Source organism: Cydia strobilella, chromosome 16 (genome assembly GCF_947568885.1).
Source record: "Cydia strobilella chromosome 16, ilCydStro3.1, whole genome shotgun sequence".
In the NCBI taxonomy this organism is placed as follows: Eukaryota; Metazoa; Arthropoda; class Insecta; order Lepidoptera; family Tortricidae; genus Cydia; species Cydia strobilella.
Genome location: NC_086056.1, coordinates 10095459 through 10117795, shown reverse-complemented (window position 1 = coordinate 10117795; position 22337 = coordinate 10095459). Strand labels below are relative to the sequence as shown.

The window sequence follows — 22337 nt, the reverse complement described above, 5'->3', positions numbered from 1 at the left end:
TTTTGGATATTTATTATGCCGTACAATTTATCTATAATATTTTGTTATCATTTTTTTAAACATTATGAGGCATACCTACATTTTTGTAAAAATAATTAGATTATAATTTAGACAACATGACAGCCTACACTAGTATAAATAAAAAATAAAAACAAGCCATATTATATTTAAGTGTGAAATATTTTTATATTATATATGTAATATATGAGTACAATCTGTACAATATGATAAGCATATTTTTGTCCCTTTCAGCCAAATGATGCAGCCTGTTGTAAGAATGCAATAGCGACATTTTGGTTTAGACGCTTTGATTGCTTTGCTTGTAAACGCCTCAAAAATGCCACAAAGTTGTGTTATCTGGAACGCTACCTTAAAAACGGAAAAGGTAATATCATATCAACTAGTCTTATTTCATTATAGCGTATTTTAATTCTTATATATAAAACTAAAATACATTATTAAAGTTTTTCTTTATTTTCTGGTACAAACTCACGAAATTTATATTAGTAATGAGTAATATTTAAATAAAAGGCAGTTAATTTGGCCTAACCATCGTATTCTATCTCCATCTATTTTCAGAATAAGGTACTTTTCTACGAGTGTAGCGTTTTCGCAGCTAAAAGCTAGTGATGATAATCTTTTAGTTATATTAACTTTTGTAAATTGGTCGTTTTCCGCAGTGGAAAAAGTCGCAAAAACATTCATCCGGACGTGTAGAAGTGCAATATCCTAAAATAATCTTATTTGAAGCATTATAATGCGTCCAGTTTTACAGTCAAAGCGGATGGTGAGCGATGGCGAGAGTACGGTGATAGATTTTTGGTGTTAAATTTTGCTCCGTGTCATCACCGACTTAATCGTCGACTACGTCTAAGAAAGACAAAAACCATTTTGTTTCGCCGTTTTACGTGTTATTATAACTAAATATTCGATTATCTCCAAGGATTGATGAGGAAATATATTGTCATTGACTGACCGGCTGATATTACACGAGGCTTGTATGTATATGTGACTTCTCCCTGCTGCTATTCGTGACACGCCTCAGAAAATAAAGATAAATTTGTGAATCGAACTGTTCGTTTTTGTTATTGTGTCATTTTAGTGTTATAGTTGTTTTAAAATTACGTAACTATTGTGGAATCTTGAAGTGTATAAAGAATGGCCTGAGTGTGACCATTCCATTACCGTCATGTGTGACGAAGGAATGTTTGTTTAGGCTCTAATATTGTGCTGCGACCTTACGGGAAGTGCGCGTTCGTCTCGTGAACTGGGTTGGATCATGAATCTGCCCGAATCAAAACAAGTCACACATTGATCGCCGTCTACTATTGTCATTCGGGACACTTATAAACTATCAAAATGTCTTCGGGAACGTTTGTGGACAGGATCGATCCTTTCGCGAAGCGATCTCTGAAGAAGAAAACGAAGAAGTCGCAAGGCTCGTCACGGTACCGCAACACGCAGGACGTGGAGCTGCAGGCGCTGCCGCTGCTCAAAGGTGTGCCACTTGTTTCATTTGTTTATTTCCACTTATTTCGCTTCCGTTTTTTCCATCTTTTTCGTAAATACAAACAAATCCCATTCTTATTAGGTGTAAGGCTATACAGTTGATCTTTGTAGGCTTAAAATATTTGGATTTCTCTTACTTCATCTTAAGATTCTAACCTCTTTTTTTGAAATTCGTAGGCATTCATTAACCCAGATTTGACCACACTCGATTTAAAGCTGCCTCAAGCTACAATTAATTAATTCATTATATTGGCATCTTTATTTCCTATTGTACACAAATGATTAAAACAAATTATGTGGGTGTAGAAGGTGTATGTTTTAGACACATACCTAAAAATAGCTTTATCATAAGATTTAGATTTATCTGTGGTGTACTAACCTATATAATGATAAAAGTATAAACAAAGAATGATAGCTCTTATATTGCAAGATATACACATTGCCTCTTTATTTCAGTGGCAAAGTAAAAAAAAAAGTGTATACATATTTAGGACTACTTGTGCTATACTGTTTTTTCATTGGCCAAACATTTCCTTAATAAATGCTAGACTAGATGTATACAATGATATTTCCACATTACTTTGTTCAGATTTGCATAATTGTAGATACAAAAGTAAACTAAAAGTTGGACTTTGTCAAGCTAAAACCTTGTAACAACTGTTGTTATAATTAGAATGTCTATAACAAAAGCCATACATTTAAATACCTATCTAATTCTTGGGGTTTGATCCAGGGACTAAAAAATCGCAAAAGACTGGTATAACCTAAAATTTATTTTATTTTATTTTAATTTTAATTTATTTAGGCAACAAACAGTCATATACAAAAATGATGTAATAATAAGCAATGTGTTAATAGACCTTGAGTGCCCTACCTTAATTAAATAATTTCTAATCTAAAGTAGCTAGTGTAGGAGCAGTAAGCGGAAAATAAAGTTATCATTAATTAACAAACTTATCAGTAACTTGAAGTGTATCTATATTCATTCATCCATGTATATAAAGGTAGGTAAGGTATTGAATAAACAAAAATGAGTTTGAATTTGGGTATCAGATCTCGCGGGGCAAGGTACTTTTATATAAAGGTACCATTTGGTCGGAGCTTGTTTGAACACCTTAAGTATTGATACCGGTACTGGAATGCTACTTTAACGGCTGGGTATGGGTACCTTAAAAAATGACTGGTCAAAACCGTTTTTAAAACAACCAACTTAAAAAACCAAGTTGCCATACTAATTGTATAGAAAAGTGGATACTTATGTTAGGGAACCGACTGTACCTTTTCAGTCCCTGGTTTGATCCTCAAATAAAATTTAACCCCCTGACGATTTGCTAGTTTAATTTTAACCCTGCCAAGATGACACATAACCATAACTGATTGGGGCCTATGTATTATGTATAGGACACCAGTCATTACGAGGTTAACATGAGGCACAATTTTTATTTCAATATTGCATATTTTGTACATTTAGTAGATGTATTATTATTTTGATTCTATTTTTATACTATTTCCATGTGCTAATACTCATTACCTGAACATGATACTTTATGGTGATATTTTGTAGTAATAAAAATTTTCTCATCTAAATTTAGAATATTGATAATGATATTTAATTATATGCCTCCTAAGAAGCGTCATTGCCACTTCATAGTCCTAAATATTTGGTATTGAAATAAATAAAAAATAAAAAACATGACTAGTGATTTTTAAATAGTAATTGCAATTGTAAATGTAACTAACATTTCTTATATATAAAAAAACTTGCCCACCAACCAACTCGCCACTATAGATGGCTGAAAGTGGTTAAGGTAGATGTGCATGGGTCGCAAGATATCACTCATAACTTAATCTGACATGCTGGAGTAACTACAAACTACACACTACTAAAAAATCCCCACTTGGACACCCCTACTAATAAATTGCATTATAAAATAAATATGGTTGAACTCGCAAAAAAGTTTTGATTTTAGTGTATCACTGTATGTATGTGATACAAAATTCTTAAACCACCCAAGTGTGCAATATGTCATATATCATTTACTTAAATCAGTATTCAGTTTCACAAATCCTTATAAATGTATATGTTTATTTGACTATGAATTAAAAATTAGTTGCTAGGGGTTATCCATGTATTTATATTGTCTAAATGACTAGAATCTAGTTATCTAGTCACTAGATGTCACTGTATTTAGATGCAAGATTTAAAGATTAATGTGTAGGTTCATATTTAAACAGTTCATGCCTTAAAATCCTTAAATTGTGTTTATGTCACTCTCAAATTTGTTTTTATATGTATTAAAAGTAGTTGGTCAATTTAGTATTTTGTCATGTTGCGATTAAAATGGGATATAGGTACCTATTAATGTAATAAACAGAGATATACTTACATAGAAAACATCCATAGCTCAATAACAAATATATGATAAACACACATACAAATGACCTTGCCAGGGTTCAAACCTACCTGCTTCATAGACAGGGTCACTACTGACCAGGCTAGGAAACCGTTCCATTTGTATCCACAATTTTTTTAGGTTTCCGTACCCATGTAAACACGGGACCCTATTACTAAGAGTCCGCTGTACGTTCGTCCGTCTGTCCATCCGTCCGTTTGTCATCAGGCTGTATTTCATGAACTGTGATAGCTAGACAGTTGAAATTTTCACAGATGATGTATTTCTGTTGTCGGCTTGCCACTCTAACAACAGATACTAGAAACAGAATAAAATAAATATTTAAGTGGGGCTCCCATACAACAAACGTGATTTTATTTGTCGTTTTTTGCGTAATGGTTCGGTTGCGAGTCTGACTCGCACTTGGCCGGTTTTTTATTTTTGCTATGCCATATTTTGTCCCGTTTAGTCCATCATCACACACTTGTATCATAACGAAGCACTATAAGGGATGGTCAATTCTAGGATTTTAATTTCAAATTGTAAATTGGCCTTGCTTCATAAATTACATGTAATTGCCATCACTGTCCATAGGTTACATTACATTAGATATTAATCTCTACTTATAAAATACCAATTGATAATAATAGAATATAGATAATAATTAATTTCTAAGACTGCTTAATTATAATATTTATCTGTAATCAATTGAGCTATTGTCGGATAAAATGCATATTTCGTAAAAAAATTAAAAACTAGTCAAAATTATATATACATAAAATAGCAGATCAATAACTGTAAGTATACATGTACATAAAACTTGAATTTGATACTATATTTAGTTTAAATGTGTTCAATATGTACTTACAACCAAAAAAAGAAAGATAAAATAATGTGTTCAATTTAAAAACATCAATATCAATTAAATCTAAATCAAAGGTATTATTATTATACCTTATGTATTATTATTATACCTTTATATTGTAAATAACAAATTTTAAATATTATTTACAGATGTCCCTAGCAGTGAACAAGAAGAGTTATTTATACGTAAACTTCGGCAGTGCTGTGTAGCATTTGATTTCATGGATCCCGTAGCGGACCTGAAGGGGAAGGAGATTAAGCGTGCTACTCTCAATGAGCTGGTGGAGTATATCACTGGCGGCCGCGGGGTGCTAACTGAGCCTGTCTATCCAGAAATTATAAAAATGGTAATTTGCATGACTTTTTATATAATTCTTTTATAAAATATAAGAAAACTGGAAAATAAATCACCATCGAAGGCAAGACATGAACTTGCGGTTGTGGGACACCGGCCCACTGCTGTACCAGCTACCGAGACTGGTCTGTGACAAATATTCCATACCATATCCGTCATTCACACCTTGGTGACATCCATTTTTCTTTATTTAAGATGTGATTTCAGTTCTTTTTTGTTTTTGTTTTTATTGTACGACAATGTCGGGAGATGCAGTGTGAGGTTTTTGCTCTTTTTGTGGACTTTGAAAAAGCCTTCGGTTCTAAAGCTTAAGGGTGTGCCAGATAAGCTGATCAACATTATCAAAGCACTCTATCATAGATCTCTCGTGTAGAGTGCTTCACAAGGGAAAACTCACAGAGAGTATAGATGTCACAGCAGGTGTCAAACAGGGTTGTTTGCTTTCCCCGCTGCTATTCCTGATGGTGCTTGACGACGTGATGTGCAGGGTTGCCAGCAGAGGTCGAAGAGGCTTGCCTTGGACATCCGAAAAAGACCTCGAGGATATCGACTTTGTAGACGACCTCTGCCTTATAGCAACCACGCGTGAGCAACTCCAAGACAAGGCAGAAGATCTAGCAGAAGAGGGTGAAAAGGACGGATTGCGCATTAACTACAAGAAAACAAAGGAAATGCGCCAGAACACCACCGATTCAACTTCAATGCTGATTGAACAAGTGGCTAGCTTTTGCTATCTGGGCAGTATTGTCGACCAGAGTGGAGGAACGGAAGCAGACATTGAAGCACGAATAAACAAAGCCCGAGCCGCATTCGGCCACATTAAACCTGTGTGGAACTCCTCTACCCTGACGAGAAGAACCAAAGTGAGAATCTTCAATTCCAATGTAAAGGCCGTGCTGCTGTACGGGTGCGAAACCTGGTTTGTCCCCAAAGATCTAATGACAAAGCTCCAAGTGTTTGTGAACAAATGCTTAAAGAATAAAGAATAAAAGAATAAAGATCATTTATTTTCAGCTAAAGGTTACAGACATTCCAGGGGTCTCCGCACTAGGCAGATTAAGGGAAATCCTTCGCATCTTTTGGCCTAACTGGATAACCGGACAAACACCCGTACACAAGGAGATACAGACGCGGAAATGGCTTGTTAAAAATTAATTTAAGAAGAAGATTGTATGACAGAATCAGGTTAGAAGTAAAATATACGATTACAAATTTAGATGCACTGAGACTTTACCTTTTCAGGTGTAGTCATAGTCATAGTCATATCATTTATTGCATACATGTGTTTACATTAGGTCTTATTTATATCTTAGGTTACAACATGCACCCGTTAGGGCATAGCAACATAGTTACTTAAATAATACTTAGTCTAAATTATATTTTAACAGCTATACATTATTCACCAGCTTAAATTATATTAAATTATAATTTATCATAAAATTATCCCAATATTAATATTTTTACAATTACAAATTTTTACATTATTATTATGAAATTCAATTTATTCCAAATTATCATTTAAGAAATCATTTAAAGAATAATAGCATTTGTGTAACAAAAATTCCTTGATTGCCTTATAAAATAATTTATAATTATTGTGCGACTTGATTTTGTTTGGCAGTTTATTGTATACCCGGATTGCTGTATATTGTGGGCTATTGGATAGCATTTTTGTTCTGGAAGGGGGGATAACAAGCTGATATTTTCTCCGGACACTATTTGGTTCCTTAAATAAATATTTATATTTCCACGCATATATGGCTAATGATAGGATATACTGGCACGGCAATGGCAGTATCCCGTGTTCCTCAAAATAGGGTCTGCTGCTTTCAGGGCATTGAATGCCAACCATTATTCGGACGCATTTTTTTTGCATGACAAATAAATCCTCGGAATCTGTGCTGTTGCCCCACAGCATGATTCCGTAACTTAACCGCGAGTGTGCTAATGCATGATAGGCCGATAGAGCAGTTTTTAAGTCTGTTGTCCTACGAAGGTTGTACAGTGCATATAGGAAGCTTGAGATTTTGGTTTTAGTTATTTCTATGTGTTTTTTCCAGTTTATGTTACTGTCTAGGGATATTCCTAACATGTTAAAAGTGTCCACTTCCTCAATTTTGGTGTTATTTATTATTATATTAATTTCTAATGGTTTGTTAAGTCCGTGATGGAATTGAATTAATTTAGTTTTGTTGAGATTGATTTCGAAATTTTGAACTTGAAAGGTGTATATACATTTACAATTTATACATACAATTATTTACCTGCTATATGAGTAATTTAGATATGTATGAAAGCTGTAAAATGTAGATATACAAACAATTTGAAACACGGTGATGCATAATATTAGTATTACCTTCTAGACTTGGCCCTTGGAGAAAAGTACTGAGGTTACAAACTGCTAATTAGCTCCATACATATCTTTTATCAATCATAATTTATGTCCTTTGAACACCGGAAAAAAAACAAATACTTTTGTAAATCTTCACATTATTTTATAAAAAAATATTTAATGTTGAAAATTTTTGAGCGGTTGAAACGCTTATAATTTTTGGCGTGAATTCGACAGAGCGTGATGACGTCACACGTTGGACGGTCCAACTGACGTTTACTACTAAGGGTAAGGAGTAATGACACTTTTGTGAACTAATCTGTCGAACGCGTGACGTTCCGCTCCCTAGCTTTTCGCGGACAATTTTTTGTACTTTTTATTTATTATTTTAAGCAATTAAATGATAATTTAATAACGGAAATTCATTCGTAACATGATATAACGGTAACAAACATCCGAATAAAAAATATTTCGTTCAAATATAAACTTCATGCATGAGACTAATTCAGACTTATTGCTGCTTCAGAGGTCAAAGGTCACCTCTGACTTGTAGATGTTGCTAATTTCAGCTTTTTAGGCCAGATCTCAAGTGCGTTAGGAAACAAGACACTTCAAAACGCCACTTTTGCGATGTTTTCAATGGCTTAAAAACTGTGGCAAATTTTTTAGGGTTTAGTATTTTTTTGTATTTCTACACTTCGTTCTTTATATTTGTGGCATACGGCATTCATTACTTATGCGTATTTGAGGACTTTGTCCTTATGCTGAGTGCAATAACATGCATGCACAGTCCATGTCAATATGTATCCGGTTCAGTTCAAATGGCATCCAGATGGGTAATGGTAAATTATCCAAGTTTCTTTTACACAAACTGAACAATCAAGATCTCAAGAGAGAGCAAGCTAAACGAATTCCATCATGTTTTGCCAAAAATACAAATAACGAAGTGTAGAAATACAAAAAATACTGATACTTAAAAAATAAGCCACAAAGTTATTAAGCCATTGAAAACATCGCAAAAGTGGCGCTTGGAAATGTCTTGTTTCCTAACGCACTTGAGATCTGGCCTAAATAGCTGAAATTAGCAACATCTACAAGTCAGAGGTGACCTTTGAACTCTGAAGCAGCAATATATCTGAATTAGCCTCATGCATGAAGTTTATAAATATGTAAATTGATAAATTTATTCAATAGCACCATAATTAAGATAATTAGACTACAATACAACATCATTATTTCATAAGAAAACATGTCTAAAAATATGAAAATTTAATTATGCAAAATATTTTTATATTTGAACAAAATATTTTTTATTTGGATGTTACCGTCCGTGACGTCCCTAAAGGGCGAAGCCGCGTACGCGAGTGTGGAGTCTAGTTCGCTAATCAGCGAATACCTGTCACCTGGGCATGATTCCTAACATCTCCAGTATGCCGGGGATCATTTGCCTAGGGTACTTGCCATGCTCTTCACTCTATGCATTAGTCATAGTTACCTGACGCGATGATTAAAACGGTTTTAGTACCTGTACCTAAAAACCGTACAGGCGATGCGTCAGATATAAGTAACTACAGACCCATCTCATTGGCCACCATAGTAAGTAATGTGTTGGACAGTATGCTTGACAAGGCGCTGCAGAAGATCGTGCCGCTCCACGACGCCCAGTTTGGGTTTAGGTCAGGTCTATCAACCGAGGTTGCGGTTCTGTGCCTCAAGCATACTGTCCGATATTACACAGATCGTAGAACACCAGTTTACGCATGCTTCTTGGACATATCCAAGGCTTTCGACCTGGTGTCCTACGATCTCCTATGGAAAAAGCTAAGCCAGGCTGCGGTACCTGGAGAGCTGGTTGAGCTGTTTAAATATTGGTACAGCAATCAGAGTAACAGGATAAGATGGGCGGGTTCACTGTCGGACTCCTACAAATTGCAGTGCGGGGTGAGACAGGGAGGCCTAACCTCGCCAAGGCTATTCTGTCTGTACATGGATCACCTGCTAGAGGAGCTTAGCGGCACTCGAGCGGGTTGTTCAGTCGGAGGGAAGTGCTTCAATAACATCAGCTACGCTGATGATATGGTGGTACTTAGCCCTTCGATTTGCGCACTTAATAAGCTACTGGCCATATGTGAAAGATACGCAGAGGCACACGGCCTCAGGTACAATTCTAATAAGACTGAGTTACTAATATTCAAAGCCGGCACAAAAACATACAGCATAGTACCACCAGTCATGTTAGGGGGCGTTCAGTTGAAATTAGTAACACAGTTTAAGTACCTGTGGCATATTGGGTCACTGCGTCTCAAAATGATGACGTGGACGTTGAGAGGGAGCGCAGGGCACTATCAGTGAGAAGCAACATGTTGATCCGCAGGTTTGCAAAATGCACAACAAATAAGTGTTAAATTAACCTTGTTCAGATCATATTGCCAAACTTTTTACACATGCAGCCTGTGGATCAACTGCACGAAGAAAGCTTATAGTGCGCTGCGCGTCCTTTACAATAACGCGTTCAGGATGCTGATGGGGCTGCCGCGGTACTGCAGTGCTTCGGGGATGTTCGCGGAGGCACACACGGACGATTTCCATGTCATTATGCGCAAACGCGTCGCGTCCTTACCTACTTGTTTGTTAGATAGTTCCGACTAACTAAATCCGTGGTGGAGTGTGTAGAGGGATACAAGAGAGACTTAGTGAAAAATGTACATCAAAAACATTACATGTAAAAAGATGCAAGTCTCGCAACCCAGTTCTTCTACTACAAAAAAGTTTTGAGATGTAATGTGATACCAAGTCGGTTATTTTAGTCAGTGCCAGGGGGTGTTAAAACCGTAACAATATTAGATACTTACCTTTATTTATTTTCATACTTATAATGACTTGGCAATGGCACGGCTACATAATGACATAAGGATAATTCGTCAAATATTTGAAATAATCCTAATTGAACATAGCGCTAGCCCTAATAATGACATACAGTTTGAGCAAAGTAAAGCATTGTGTGCGATTGCCAAGTCATTACCTAGTCGGCTCATAAGTTCTGTCACTGGCCTTTAAAATTTAAATTTGGAACTCCTAAAACAAAAACCGTTCTGCATTTGAATTTCGAATCTTTATTAAATATTTGTGTAGTATAATTTTGCAATTTTCTGTTTTCTTCAACATGGAGTGGACGCTTAAAGATAGCCGTACCGCAATAATTGCACTATATCGTTGTGGTCACTCGCCGACTAAAATTTTTAAGCTACTTGAAAATTTGAAATTCTCTCTAAGGTTTGTGTATCGTACCATAGAAAGATACAGTGAGGTCTCTAGTTTAAATGACAAGAAAAGAAGCGGTCGTCCGCGTACAGCTAGGACTCCAGCGGTTGTACAAGCAATTAGGGCACGCATTGCCAGAAATCCCGCTAGGAAACAAAAAGTTATGGCCCTCCAGATGGGTTTGAGCAAAAACACGGTGAAAAGAGTGCTTAATCAAGACCTGAGACTTCGTGCTTATAAACGAAAAACTGGCCATCTTCTCAATGGTCGGCTTAAAGCTTTAAGGCTTAAAAGATCTAAAGCTTTATTGAAGAAGTACGCTAAAAATAAGCACCGTTGTATACTGTTTTCGGACGAGAAAATTTTTGACATAGAAGAAAACTGTAATAAACAAAATGATAGAGTGTACGCTCGCAATAGTAAAGAAGCGTCTAATAGCATTCCCCGTATTCAAAGAGGTCATCACCCTTCATCTGTGATGGTTTGGCTGGGAGTTTCTTATGCGGGCGTCACTAGTATGCATTTTTGTGAGAAAGGAGTAAAAACTAGTGCCAAAGTGTACCAAGACACGGTGTTGACTAATATTGTGAAACCACTATCCCATACGATGTTTCTAAACCAGCATTGGGTTTTCCAGCAGGACTCTGCTCCAGCCCATAAGGCAAAGTCTACACAAGCCTGGCTCGCCTCCAATAAAATCGACTTTATACGGCATGAAGATTGGCCCTCCTCTAGCCCAGATCTTAATCCTTTAGACTATAAAATATGGCAGTATTTAGAGGAAAAGGTGTGCTCAAAACCTCATGCAAATCTAGACTCGCTGAAAAAATCTCTTGCTACGGCAGTGGCCAATATCGACATGAAAGTGGTGCGTGAATCCATTGACGACTGGCCACGAAGACTTCAAGCCTGTGTAGATAATTATGGCGGTCATTTTGAATAAATGTTATACATTTAGATTCTCTAGTTTATAAGCTTTCAAACGCTGTACAAATTATACGGAATAAACTTAAACTTTTGATTTTATTTGATACTATGTATATGACAGAACTTATGAGCCGACTAGGTATATGTATTTAAAAAAAAGGTAAGTATAGTTAACGCTATCTCTACTGAGCTCGTTCACTTTTATTTTATTTTTATTTTATTGATGCAGAAAAATTACACAGCATTACAGCGAACTAATACACTGTGAAATTTAAAACAGACAGTATCACGCTAGAAGGAACAACCCTTTTTTTTTCTTTCTAAATAATTATTTCCAAAATGATTCACTTTATCAAAACATGTTGTTCAAAGACCCCTATTTATTTTGAAAGACCTATCCAACGACCTATCCCACATCATAGGGTTGAAACGAAACAAAAAATCCTTACATACATTTTGTTTCTTTCGAGGCGATTATTTCCGAAAATATTCACTTTATCAACAATTGATTTTTGAAAACCCCTATTCATTTTAAAAGACTTATCCAACAATACCCGGTACTGTAGGATTGAAATGAAAAAAAAAATCCTTACACAAACAAAACAAAACAAAATGTATGCATTTTGTTTCTTTCGAAGGGATTATTTCCGAAAATATTCACTTTATCTAAAATTGATTATTGAAGACCCCTATTCATTTTAAAAGACCTATCCAACAATATCCGGCACTATAGGGTTGAAACAAAAAATTTTTTTTTTTACATATATTTTGTTCCTTTAGAAGCGATTATTTTCGAAAATAGTAACTATCAAAAAATGTTTGTACAAAACCCCTATTTATTTTAAAATACCTATCCAACGACATCCCACACCATAGGGATAAAGTAAATATTTTAGGAAATAATCGCTTCTAAAAGAACAAAATATATGTAAAAAAAAAATCGTTTCAACTCTATAGTGCCGGGTATTGTATGACCCCTATTCAATAATCTGTAAAGTGAATATTTTCGGAAATAATCGCCTTGAAAGAAACAAAATGTATGTAAGGATTTTTTGTTTCGTTTCAACCCTATGATGTGGGATGTCGTTGATTAGGTCTTTTAAAATAAATAGGGGTTTTAGAAAAACATTTTTTGATTAAGTGAATATTGTCGGAAATAATCGCTTTGAAAGAAACAAAATGTGTGACAATTTTTTTATCGTTTCAACCCTATGGTGTGGGGTGTCGTTGGATAGGTCTTTCAAAATAAATAGGGGTCTTTGAACAACATTTTTTGATAAAGTGAATCATTTCGGAAATAATTATTTAGAAAGAAAAAAAAGGGATTTTCCTTCTAACTTTTGAACCATTGATACAAAAATTATGAAAAAATCACAAAAATAGTAATTAATAATTAAAAGACATTCGAAAATAGTTAAAACAATCGTGATCAGCTAAGCCGTTTTTGAGTTATCGCTAAAAGTCTTTCCTTCTTATTTTCTTTAAAAGCCTGGCAACCCTTATTTGTGACCGGATTTTTGCAGGCAACCCTATACCATTGTATTCGCAATAAAATTACCATTATTTTGATATATAATTCAAGCGTCAGACAGATGGGTGCAATTATCGATTTTATCTCACCTGTTTAAACACGGCAACCTCATAATAGTGACTGGAAAAACATAGGCAACCTAATTTATTCATGTTGTAGAAGTTGTATACTTTCCATTGGAACTTATTTCGTTCGTCAGACAAATCGGTGAAATTTGAAGAAAAAAATTTTTTTTTTTCAAAAATTTATTAAAAATAGCCTTGACCATATTTCATTAGGCAACCCTATTTATTTATGTTCGGGAACATATTTGTTTCGACGGATGAAAATATAAGTTTCATCCGTCAGACGTATGGGTGAAGGTCGACCATATATAACGTATAACGTATCTTAGACTAGATTAAATACAAACTTACTTGTGCAGTTATGAAATCTTTAAAACGTGACTGATATCGCAGTATTTTTAAGTTTTTATTGGCTTAATACGCTAAAAACTAATTACGTTTCAAATTTGGAGCTCGTGGGTCTGCTAGAAGTACCTTAGAATTATGATGATCGTGAGTGAGTGTGTCAGTGACAAAACTAAGGAACTTTGACATGCAATAATTCTTAAACTACAAGTTCAAATTTAATGTTCTTGGGAATATATGTAAGCCATAGTTAGTACATATCATGCCCTATATGTCACTGAAAATTCAGCGCTCTAGCTTTAGCCAGCACAAAATTACAGGACGTCGAAAATGGCCTGAATGGCTTCGAGAAAAGGATGGCACGGCCGTGCCTCTTTGTTTTGCTCGACTTGGCGGGGGCACTGCCGTTCTTTAGCTAGCTAGTGTATTTATAATTAAGTAACCTATAAAGAAGGATGAGTATTAATCTGATGCTACAAAGCCATATAGGTATGCAGGCACTATTTGGCCGAAATTATTAAACTGAACTGGGTATACTCGTACATATATGGAAGCACCGATTTCAATTGGTTAAATATTAAGTCTTAATCTTAAATAATCTTAATATCAAAGTTTTAGACCTTTGCAATTATTATCTATCGAGCCGATTTCGTTCAATCATCATGTATCGAGTACGGCCACGGTCTTTGTAATATAATGAATATTATCATTTTTTTTTGCTTTACTAAAACAAATAGTTTTTCTTAAGAAACTGCTTAAGTAACATCAATTTCTAGGACATTGGGTGTTGACAGCCCATTAAAAGTCCCCGGCAAGCTCGGTTCTCCATACAAACGTAGTTACGCTCTCATTTTAAAACGACTTGCTAGATTGCTCTGAAACTGTACTTACAATAGGTCTATCTAGGTCTGTAATCTGTTTACGTAGCTTCAGATACCATAGTAAAAAAAAATACAGCGAATTTTAATTTTTCATACAAAACTTGTTTTTGCTCTATTTAGTTTGTTTTATATCTTCTTCTTTTCCTTTGCCTTATCCCACATTAGGTGGGGTCGGCTCTCCTTATCCTTCGGCGCCAAGACGATCTGTCTTGAGTTGTCGGGTTGGGTAGTTGGGCTTTTTCCAATAGTTTGGCCATACTCGTCCACCACGTCAGAGGGGGCCTTCCTCTACCTGTTTTGCCTTCTGGCAGAGCAAGAGCTTTTTGCACGACATGGCCGTCGTCTCTCCGCATAACATGGCCGTACCACCTTAGTCGCGTTTCCGTAAGTTTTTCGGAGATGGGAGTGACTTTGAAGCTGCCTCTGATAAGTTCGTTTCGTATCTTATCTACCTATTCTTGTAACTCTACCTGACCATCTAAGCATTTTCATTTCGGCCACATGTAGCTTTTTGACGTGAGTTTCCTTAACCGGCCAGCACTCAGCATTGCTGGTCTCACCGCTGTTTTGTACACCTTACCCTTTGTACGTATGGGCATTCGTGGATCACAAAGAACTCCGGTGAGTGTCCGCCATTTTTGCCATGCGACATTGATTCTATGGGAAACGTCTACTTCTACCTTCGCGTCATTTGTTATAACCGAACCCAGATATTTAAATTGGCTAACTTTTGGTACTTGTGTTCCATCCGGGTAGTAGAGATTGCATCTGTTTGCCACATTGCTATAGTTGCATTCAAGGTGTTCGGTTTTCGTCCCGCGTTTTCTAAAGTAGTGATCCATTTGGTTAGTTATATACTAGAGCTATATAAACTAATTACAGACCTAACCTAGATATACCTCTTGTTATTGTCAATTGTAAGGTGGTCGAAATAAATGATTTTATTATTGTTATTATATAAGAGGAGAATGAAGAAGAGGAGAGCAAAGAGGAAGAGGGATTTAGAAGAGGAATTTCGATAGTTATGGAAAAGTAACACAAGCAGTTGACTTAATCGCACCAGGTTTAATAAAGTACTGACATAAAAACATGAATTACAGACATACGTCAATGGTTTAAAAATAGAGTTCTAGAAAAGGAACTTAAAACTAAACATAGACAATAAATTATTATTATTGTATGTGCAAACTTGCAGTTTCATAACAATCCAACACGTAGATATTTTTAAAATGAGAACGAAACTCCGTATGTATGGAAAGGTGAAATTCGCCCGAGCTTGCCGGGGAGACAAATGTTCAGTCACGCAATCAGAGTATAATTAGCTCCATGCATGATTTTTTTTAATTTTTTTTAAATCATAATTTATGTCGTTTGAACACCGGAAAAAATCATATCATAATACCTAAACCTTCACATTATTTTATTAAAAAGTATTTAAAATGTTGAAAATTTTTAAACGTTTGAAACGCTCATAATTTTTGTCGCGAATTCGACAGAGCGTGATGACGTCACACGTTGGACCGTGGACGGTCCAACTGACGTTTGCTACTAATGACACTTGTCTGAACACAATCAGTCGAACGCGTGACGTCACGTGACGTCTCGCGCGTTTCTCTCACTAGCTTTTCGCGGGCAAATTTTTGTACTTTTTATTATTTATTATTTTTAACATGATATAACGGTAACAAACATCTGAATAAAAAATATTTCGTTCAAATATTAACTTCATGCATGAGGCTAATTGGTCCGCCCTGTGCTCCAGATATCGGCGAACCTGTTCCGCACTCTGCCGCCGAGCGACAACCCCGACTTCGACCCGGAGGAGGACGACCCGACCCTGGAGGCGTCGTGGCCGCACCTGCAGCTGGTCTACGAGTTCTTCCTGCGCTTCCTCGAGTCCACCGACTTTCAGCCCACTATTGGCAAGAAGGTCATTGACCAGAAATTCGTCTTGCAGGTATGGATTCAACTTTCTGACGCGTTTTTTTCTTGTTTTTTTTTTCTCAGTCTGGCAGCTATAACATCGTCAGACAGTCGATCTTGACACGCGGCATTGTCATTTTAGTACATAATATAAGTGTAGGTTTTTGTTGGAAAGATTGACGGAGCAATTTTTTTGATAATACAAGAAATATTTGTAAAACAAATTAAGCGCAATTATGCAAATAGTATTTCCAGTATTACAAAACGCTTTGGGATTACTTTTCACTGTAACATGCGTTCGTATAGTGACAATAGTATCAACAGTTGTTTAGACAAATACATAACAAACAGTTTAATTTGGTTTAATTAACGCAGGAACTGTTTTTCGGTAGGAATTTTTTAGGTTATCGCGTTTTTGAAATTTTAATTTTTATTTAATGGCCGAATTATTCAGTCATACGAATTTCTAGTAAAAGGCCGTACCCAAGAGGTGGGTAAAATCCTGTGTTGCCACTTTGCCACAATTAATTTCGGGGAACTTAATATGTTTTGTGAATTTGCTACAGTTTTTTTAATAAGCAATTTTAACTTTTGGAGATGCAAACTTCTTCGTTAATGTACATATTACCTGCACGTAGCTCTAGGATCTAGCGCTGATGAATGATTCATACCAGTTCCCGACCTCTGAAATAGGTCACCCTACGACTACTACGAGTCATATCATATTGTACCATGACCTACTCTCTTCCCTGTGACGAGGCTTGTGCTATGTGGTTACTACTGAACCTCGTGTGGGTTGTTGCAGCTGCTAGACCTGTTCGACTCGGAGGACCCGCGCGAGCGCGACTTCCTGAAGACTGTGCTGCACCGCATCTACGGCAAGTTCCTGGGGCTGCGCGCCTTCATCAGGAAACAGATCAACAACATATTCCTGCGGTTCGTCTACGAGACCGAGCACTTTAACGGTGTCGGGGAACTGTTAGAAATATTGGGAAGGTTAGTGCACATACATAATAACTTTAATATACTGTAGCATATATATTTTTTTCTTTATTATCATAGGATATAGGAGGCAAACGAGCAAATGAATCACCTGATGGTACCGTCGCCCATTTGTTCTTAGCCGGCATTTAAGATGCGAGTACACTCTTTTCTTGAAAGTTTGGAGGTCGTATCGGTCCGGAAATACCGCAGGTGACAGTTCATTCCACAGTTTAGCTGTGCGATTTTAACGATTTAGTCTCAATTGTCTTATGTAGGTACACAAAGATTGTCGAAAATGTATGTATGTTGTTGTGAGAATATTGCTTACAAATATTTACTTATTTATTTTACTTTAATACTCAAATAAGTAACACAGTATTACAGTGAAACCAAAGCACTGTGAAACTACAAAATAAAATACAATACAAAGAAATAATATACATAAAAACTGAATAAAATTAAATATTGGATTTGGGCGACGACGTAACAGCGTGGCTCCGTTGTGTCGTCTGACTCGGCGTAATAGGATTGGGCAGGTTGGGCCGGAACCGCCGAACACCACACCCTTCGGCCAGAAGTCTGCTGTACTTAAACATAAATCACTACTTGTCAATTCGTGTAGCATTATCTCGCCCACAGACCACGCATTCTAAAGACATGGCATAGTCCCGCTACTCCCTCTGCCTCTGTACAGTAGCTTTACTTGATAAATTTTCGAATTTCGAATCACTCCACCAATCCTACTTCAGTCGGCGGACCACATGTCTGAACGGACCAATCACGGCACGGGACTCGCTCACCTCGTCCCCCGCACCCCTGTATTCTTGGCAGCATCGGTTTCATGAAATAATTGCTCTATGCGAGTTCTTTAGAAATAGGTGTTCTGTGATCTCGCCCAACCACATTGTGCGATCTCGTATATACGTGTGTGCAGCATAATCAACGGTTTCGCGCTGCCGCTGAAGAGCGAGCACAAGCAGTTCCTGGTGAAGGTTCTGCTGCCGCTGCACAAGGTGAAGTGCCTGTCGCTGTACCACGCGCAGCTCGCCTACTGCGTGGTGCAGTTCCTGGAGAAGGACGCCACGCTCACCGAGCCCGTCGTGCGCGGCCTGCTCAAGTTCTGGCCCAAGACCTGCTCACAGAAGGAGGTAAACAACTATAACTACTTACTACATTTATTCATGATTCCAAATAATGGAATCTTACGATTATCCATACCAGCCCGGATATTATCAGTAATCTTTACAAGAGCTGTAGTTATGTTCAAAAGAGAAGTAAGCTGCTGATGTACTAGACGCTTAATACAAAATTAAAAGTTTTATGTTTGATCCCAAGGACTAAAGTACATATTAAACGATTGTACAAGTGGTAGTATATTTTGTATTCAATACTAGATATTTAGTAGTACAAGATTTCTACCAACATCTACAGCCAATTTTACCATGAAGATTTTATCAACCCCTCATTTTCCAGGGGTCTAAAATTATATCCAAAATATGACTGAAGTTTTGAATATATTGAAATGATTGTCTTTGCTGACCCGATATCGTGTCAAAAGTTTCCTCTGTACTGTCTTTTTACTCAGCATTTTAGCAAACAATATTCAATAAACATTTATTTCAGGTGATGTTTTTGGGCGAGATAGAGGAGATATTAGATGTGATTGAGCCTGCGCAATTTGCGAAAATACAGGAGCCCCTCTTCAGACAGATAGCAAAATGCGTATCTAGTCCACACTTTCAGGTACGTACAGTCAAATTAACAATCGTCCTATTTTGCCAATCAACTTTGCGATTCGTAACCAAAGACGTCACGCACTTAGCCCCTTTCGTATTGCGAAAACCAGAATGTTACGTAGTAATACGTTTCCCCGCCTGTTAAAAGGAAAATGGGAAAGGGATGACATGTGTACTAATGGTCTGGTTTGTTAGATGGGTGCCAATAAATGTGTTACAAAAGCCGATACCGAAGATTGTCCAAAGTGGATAAAGAAAAAACCTAATGCTATGGCTTTTGATGAAGTAGCAGGATGGAACCTGGAACGCTAAGATGTGATGTCTGATAGAGATCTATAATTTTCTGTCACTCGGTGTTGATTAATTCCCTTTTTCAACACACTTGCTCAAAACGACGTTTTTATTCCACCGATTTTTGGCTCATAATCCTAGATATTAAACACGCGTGCTCTTTCAGTGTATTATTCCACTCGTGCTTTTTCATTATATTATTGGAACGAGTTAAGAAGGTAACTGATTGCTAATAATATGCATGGAAAGGGAGCCTTCTTTAATTGGTCGGACTGGCGGGCACCGGCGCGCCCGACCGCCTGCGCGGCGCGCGGCCGGGGCGAGGGGCGGCCGGCAGTATGACAGATGCAACACACAATACTAACTGTTTTAACTATTAAAATTTGAATAATATGAGTATCTTTTTTTTCTCGCAAGTGTGTTGAAAAACGTCGTATGAAACGCGTGTGCATTGGTCATTACACACATCGGCTTTCTTATTGCGCGCTCGCTTACAGCTCGCGCGCACAATATCGCCTCGTGTGTAATGACCAACTTAGCACACTTGTATCATAATGTACTATTGTGGCAGGTGGCGGAGAGGGCGCTCTACTTCTGGAACAACGAGTACATAATGTCCCTGATGGAGGAGAACAACCATGTGATCATGCCAATCATGTTCCCGTCGCTGTACCGCATGAGCAAGGAGCACTGGAACCAGACCATCGTGGCGCTCGTCTACAACGTCCTCAAGACCTTCATGGAGATGAACTCGAAGCTCTTTGACGAACTTACCGCCAGCTATAAGGCGGAACGGCAGAAGTGAGTACATGCATAAATAATCTTCTCAAGATTCAAACTATACAAGTACATTTTGTTGACTACAACATTAACAGTCCAAAAATGGAGATTTTTTTGTTTTTAAATTTGTAACATTATATTGCTATAATTTGTAGAATGCAGGCTACCTAACCATAGTAAATGTTAGAGAAATGTTGTGTTGTCGCCAACCGTACCGTTGCGCAGACGAGCGAGCTCGTGCAATGTGACGGTTGTGTTGTGACGCTGGGTGTGGTTGTGGTGTGTGTTGCAGAGAGAAGAAGCGCGAGAAGGAGCGCGACGAGCTGTGGAAGCGGCTGGGCGAGCTGGAGATCAGCTCCCGCGGCGCGGTGGGGGTGGGGGTGGGGGCGGGGGCGGGGGCGGTGGCGTCCGCCAAGTGATGCGCTCGCTGTTGTCACACAAGCGCAGCCCTCCAGTGTTAGACTAATACGCGATCGATTTTATCCAAGTTATGTATTCATATTTTCTATTCGATTACATTTTTGTTAATGACGTTATTAATTTTTTATACCTCCGTCTCGGTCCGCGCCGGGCGCCGGCCGCGACTCCGTCGTCGCTGTACTAGTATTTTATATGCGTTTATTTAGGGCCCTAGTTTACGTTAGGATTTTTTAATATTGTTAAATTGTTTAAATAAGTTAAAGTTGTATGTATTATTGATACACGATCGATTGTACCGCATTTCGTATCACCGGCGACTATTGTATTATTCGGGCACCCGGCTCTGCCGGATATGATTGTACAAAATGACTAGGGAAATTTGAAATTGTAATAATGCTTAGTGCCGGGCGCCGCCGCCGGCGCCGCGAGTAGATTGTTGTATGAAATTTTCATTTCGAATTAGATGCTCGTTTCCAAAAGATGTAATTTCGTCATACTATCATTTTGTATAGTTACATAGTGTAAATAGGCATTTATTTATTTTAAATTTATAGCAGTGTGATTTTTATACCTAGCTGCGGGAGTGTGGCGCTGTAATCGGACAGGTCGGAGCGAACGGAGACACCGCGTATCATGCGTACAGCCGATAAAATTAAATCGTTCATTTGATCATATTGGAGTAGAACAATGATTAAAGTAGATATAATAATTTTTAAGGGAATAGTCATTAATTTGTATGATATTACTGTAGCCTTAATATTTTTTCTATCATCACTCGAGCGCCGGGTCACAGTACATTCATAGCTTAAGGCGGTAACGTAAAGATACGCGCACGCCAAGTGTAGAGTCGTGGCGCGTCCACACCTCACCTCGGTCGTGGCTCTTGGCCCTGACACGCACGCGCACTCGCGCAGGCGCCGCAAGCTACGCACGTCCACTGTGGCCGGCCCCGGGCGACCGCGGCCCGCGCTCTGTACACACCGAGCACCCGAGCCGCGCGCGCTGTGCGTATGTATGTATGTACACTATGGAGATGTTTGTTATGTAAAATGTATTAACATTACAAAAATTATATATGATACTTATATATAAATTACTATTATAGAACACAGTATGAAAATAAAAACAAGTTGACTTCACATGTATATTGTCGTTGAATTCTTTAAGTATAATATGTAAGCTTGGCGCCCCTTGGCGGCCTAGGCCCTGGCGGGCCTCCGGTCTCGGCTCGGCCCCGGCCCGGCTCGGCCCCGGCCCGGCTCGGCCTCGGCCCCGGCTCGGCCTCGAGGCCCGCCCCGGCCCGGCCCGCCTCCCGCCTCGTCGCACTGTGTCCCGGAGCTAACGATCCCTTAGCCCTAGTGCCCATACTCGGTTAACGTAAATGCGTTGGAAATACACAACAAATTTTCACATTGCCCGGTTTTTCATTTCTAGTTTGAGGCCTCATTCTCGATTATGTTTTAATTCTAACATGTTTAATCATAAGTATAGGTAGAGCTTATGCCTTAGTAATTGTATTTAGTGATAAAATATGTCTCTGACGACTTTAGTAACGTTGCCACGCGGGATAATTGTGATGTCAGTTTATGCCATAATCCTGGAACGCACTTTCATGTTTAACAAGCCTCTTCGAAATTGTATTCAAGCAAGACTTTATACATTTCTAAATGTGAAATATGAAAATGGTTAAAGAAATCGATGTCTTTTTATAGAACTATAGCCTCGAACTTATGACCCTAG

The 22337-nt window shown here is 37.7% G+C and overlaps 1 protein-coding gene across 1 annotated transcript; it reads left to right on the top strand.

The window, feature by feature from the left end:
• The first annotated feature begins 572 nt into the window (after window positions 1-572).
• On the top strand, window positions 573-22011 carry LOC134748130 (serine/threonine-protein phosphatase 2A 56 kDa regulatory subunit epsilon isoform-like). The gene is made up of 8 exons (XM_063682832.1): window positions 573-1498; window positions 4917-5113; window positions 16226-16420; window positions 17192-17382; window positions 18305-18518; window positions 18994-19113; window positions 19969-20198; window positions 20470-22011. Exons 1-8 carry the CDS (start codon window positions 1360-1362, stop codon window positions 20594-20596), a joined length of 1413 nt encoding a protein of 470 aa, XP_063538902.1. The 5' UTR covers window positions 573-1359; the 3' UTR covers window positions 20597-22011.
• The last annotated feature ends 326 nt before the right edge of the window (window positions 22012-22337 follow it).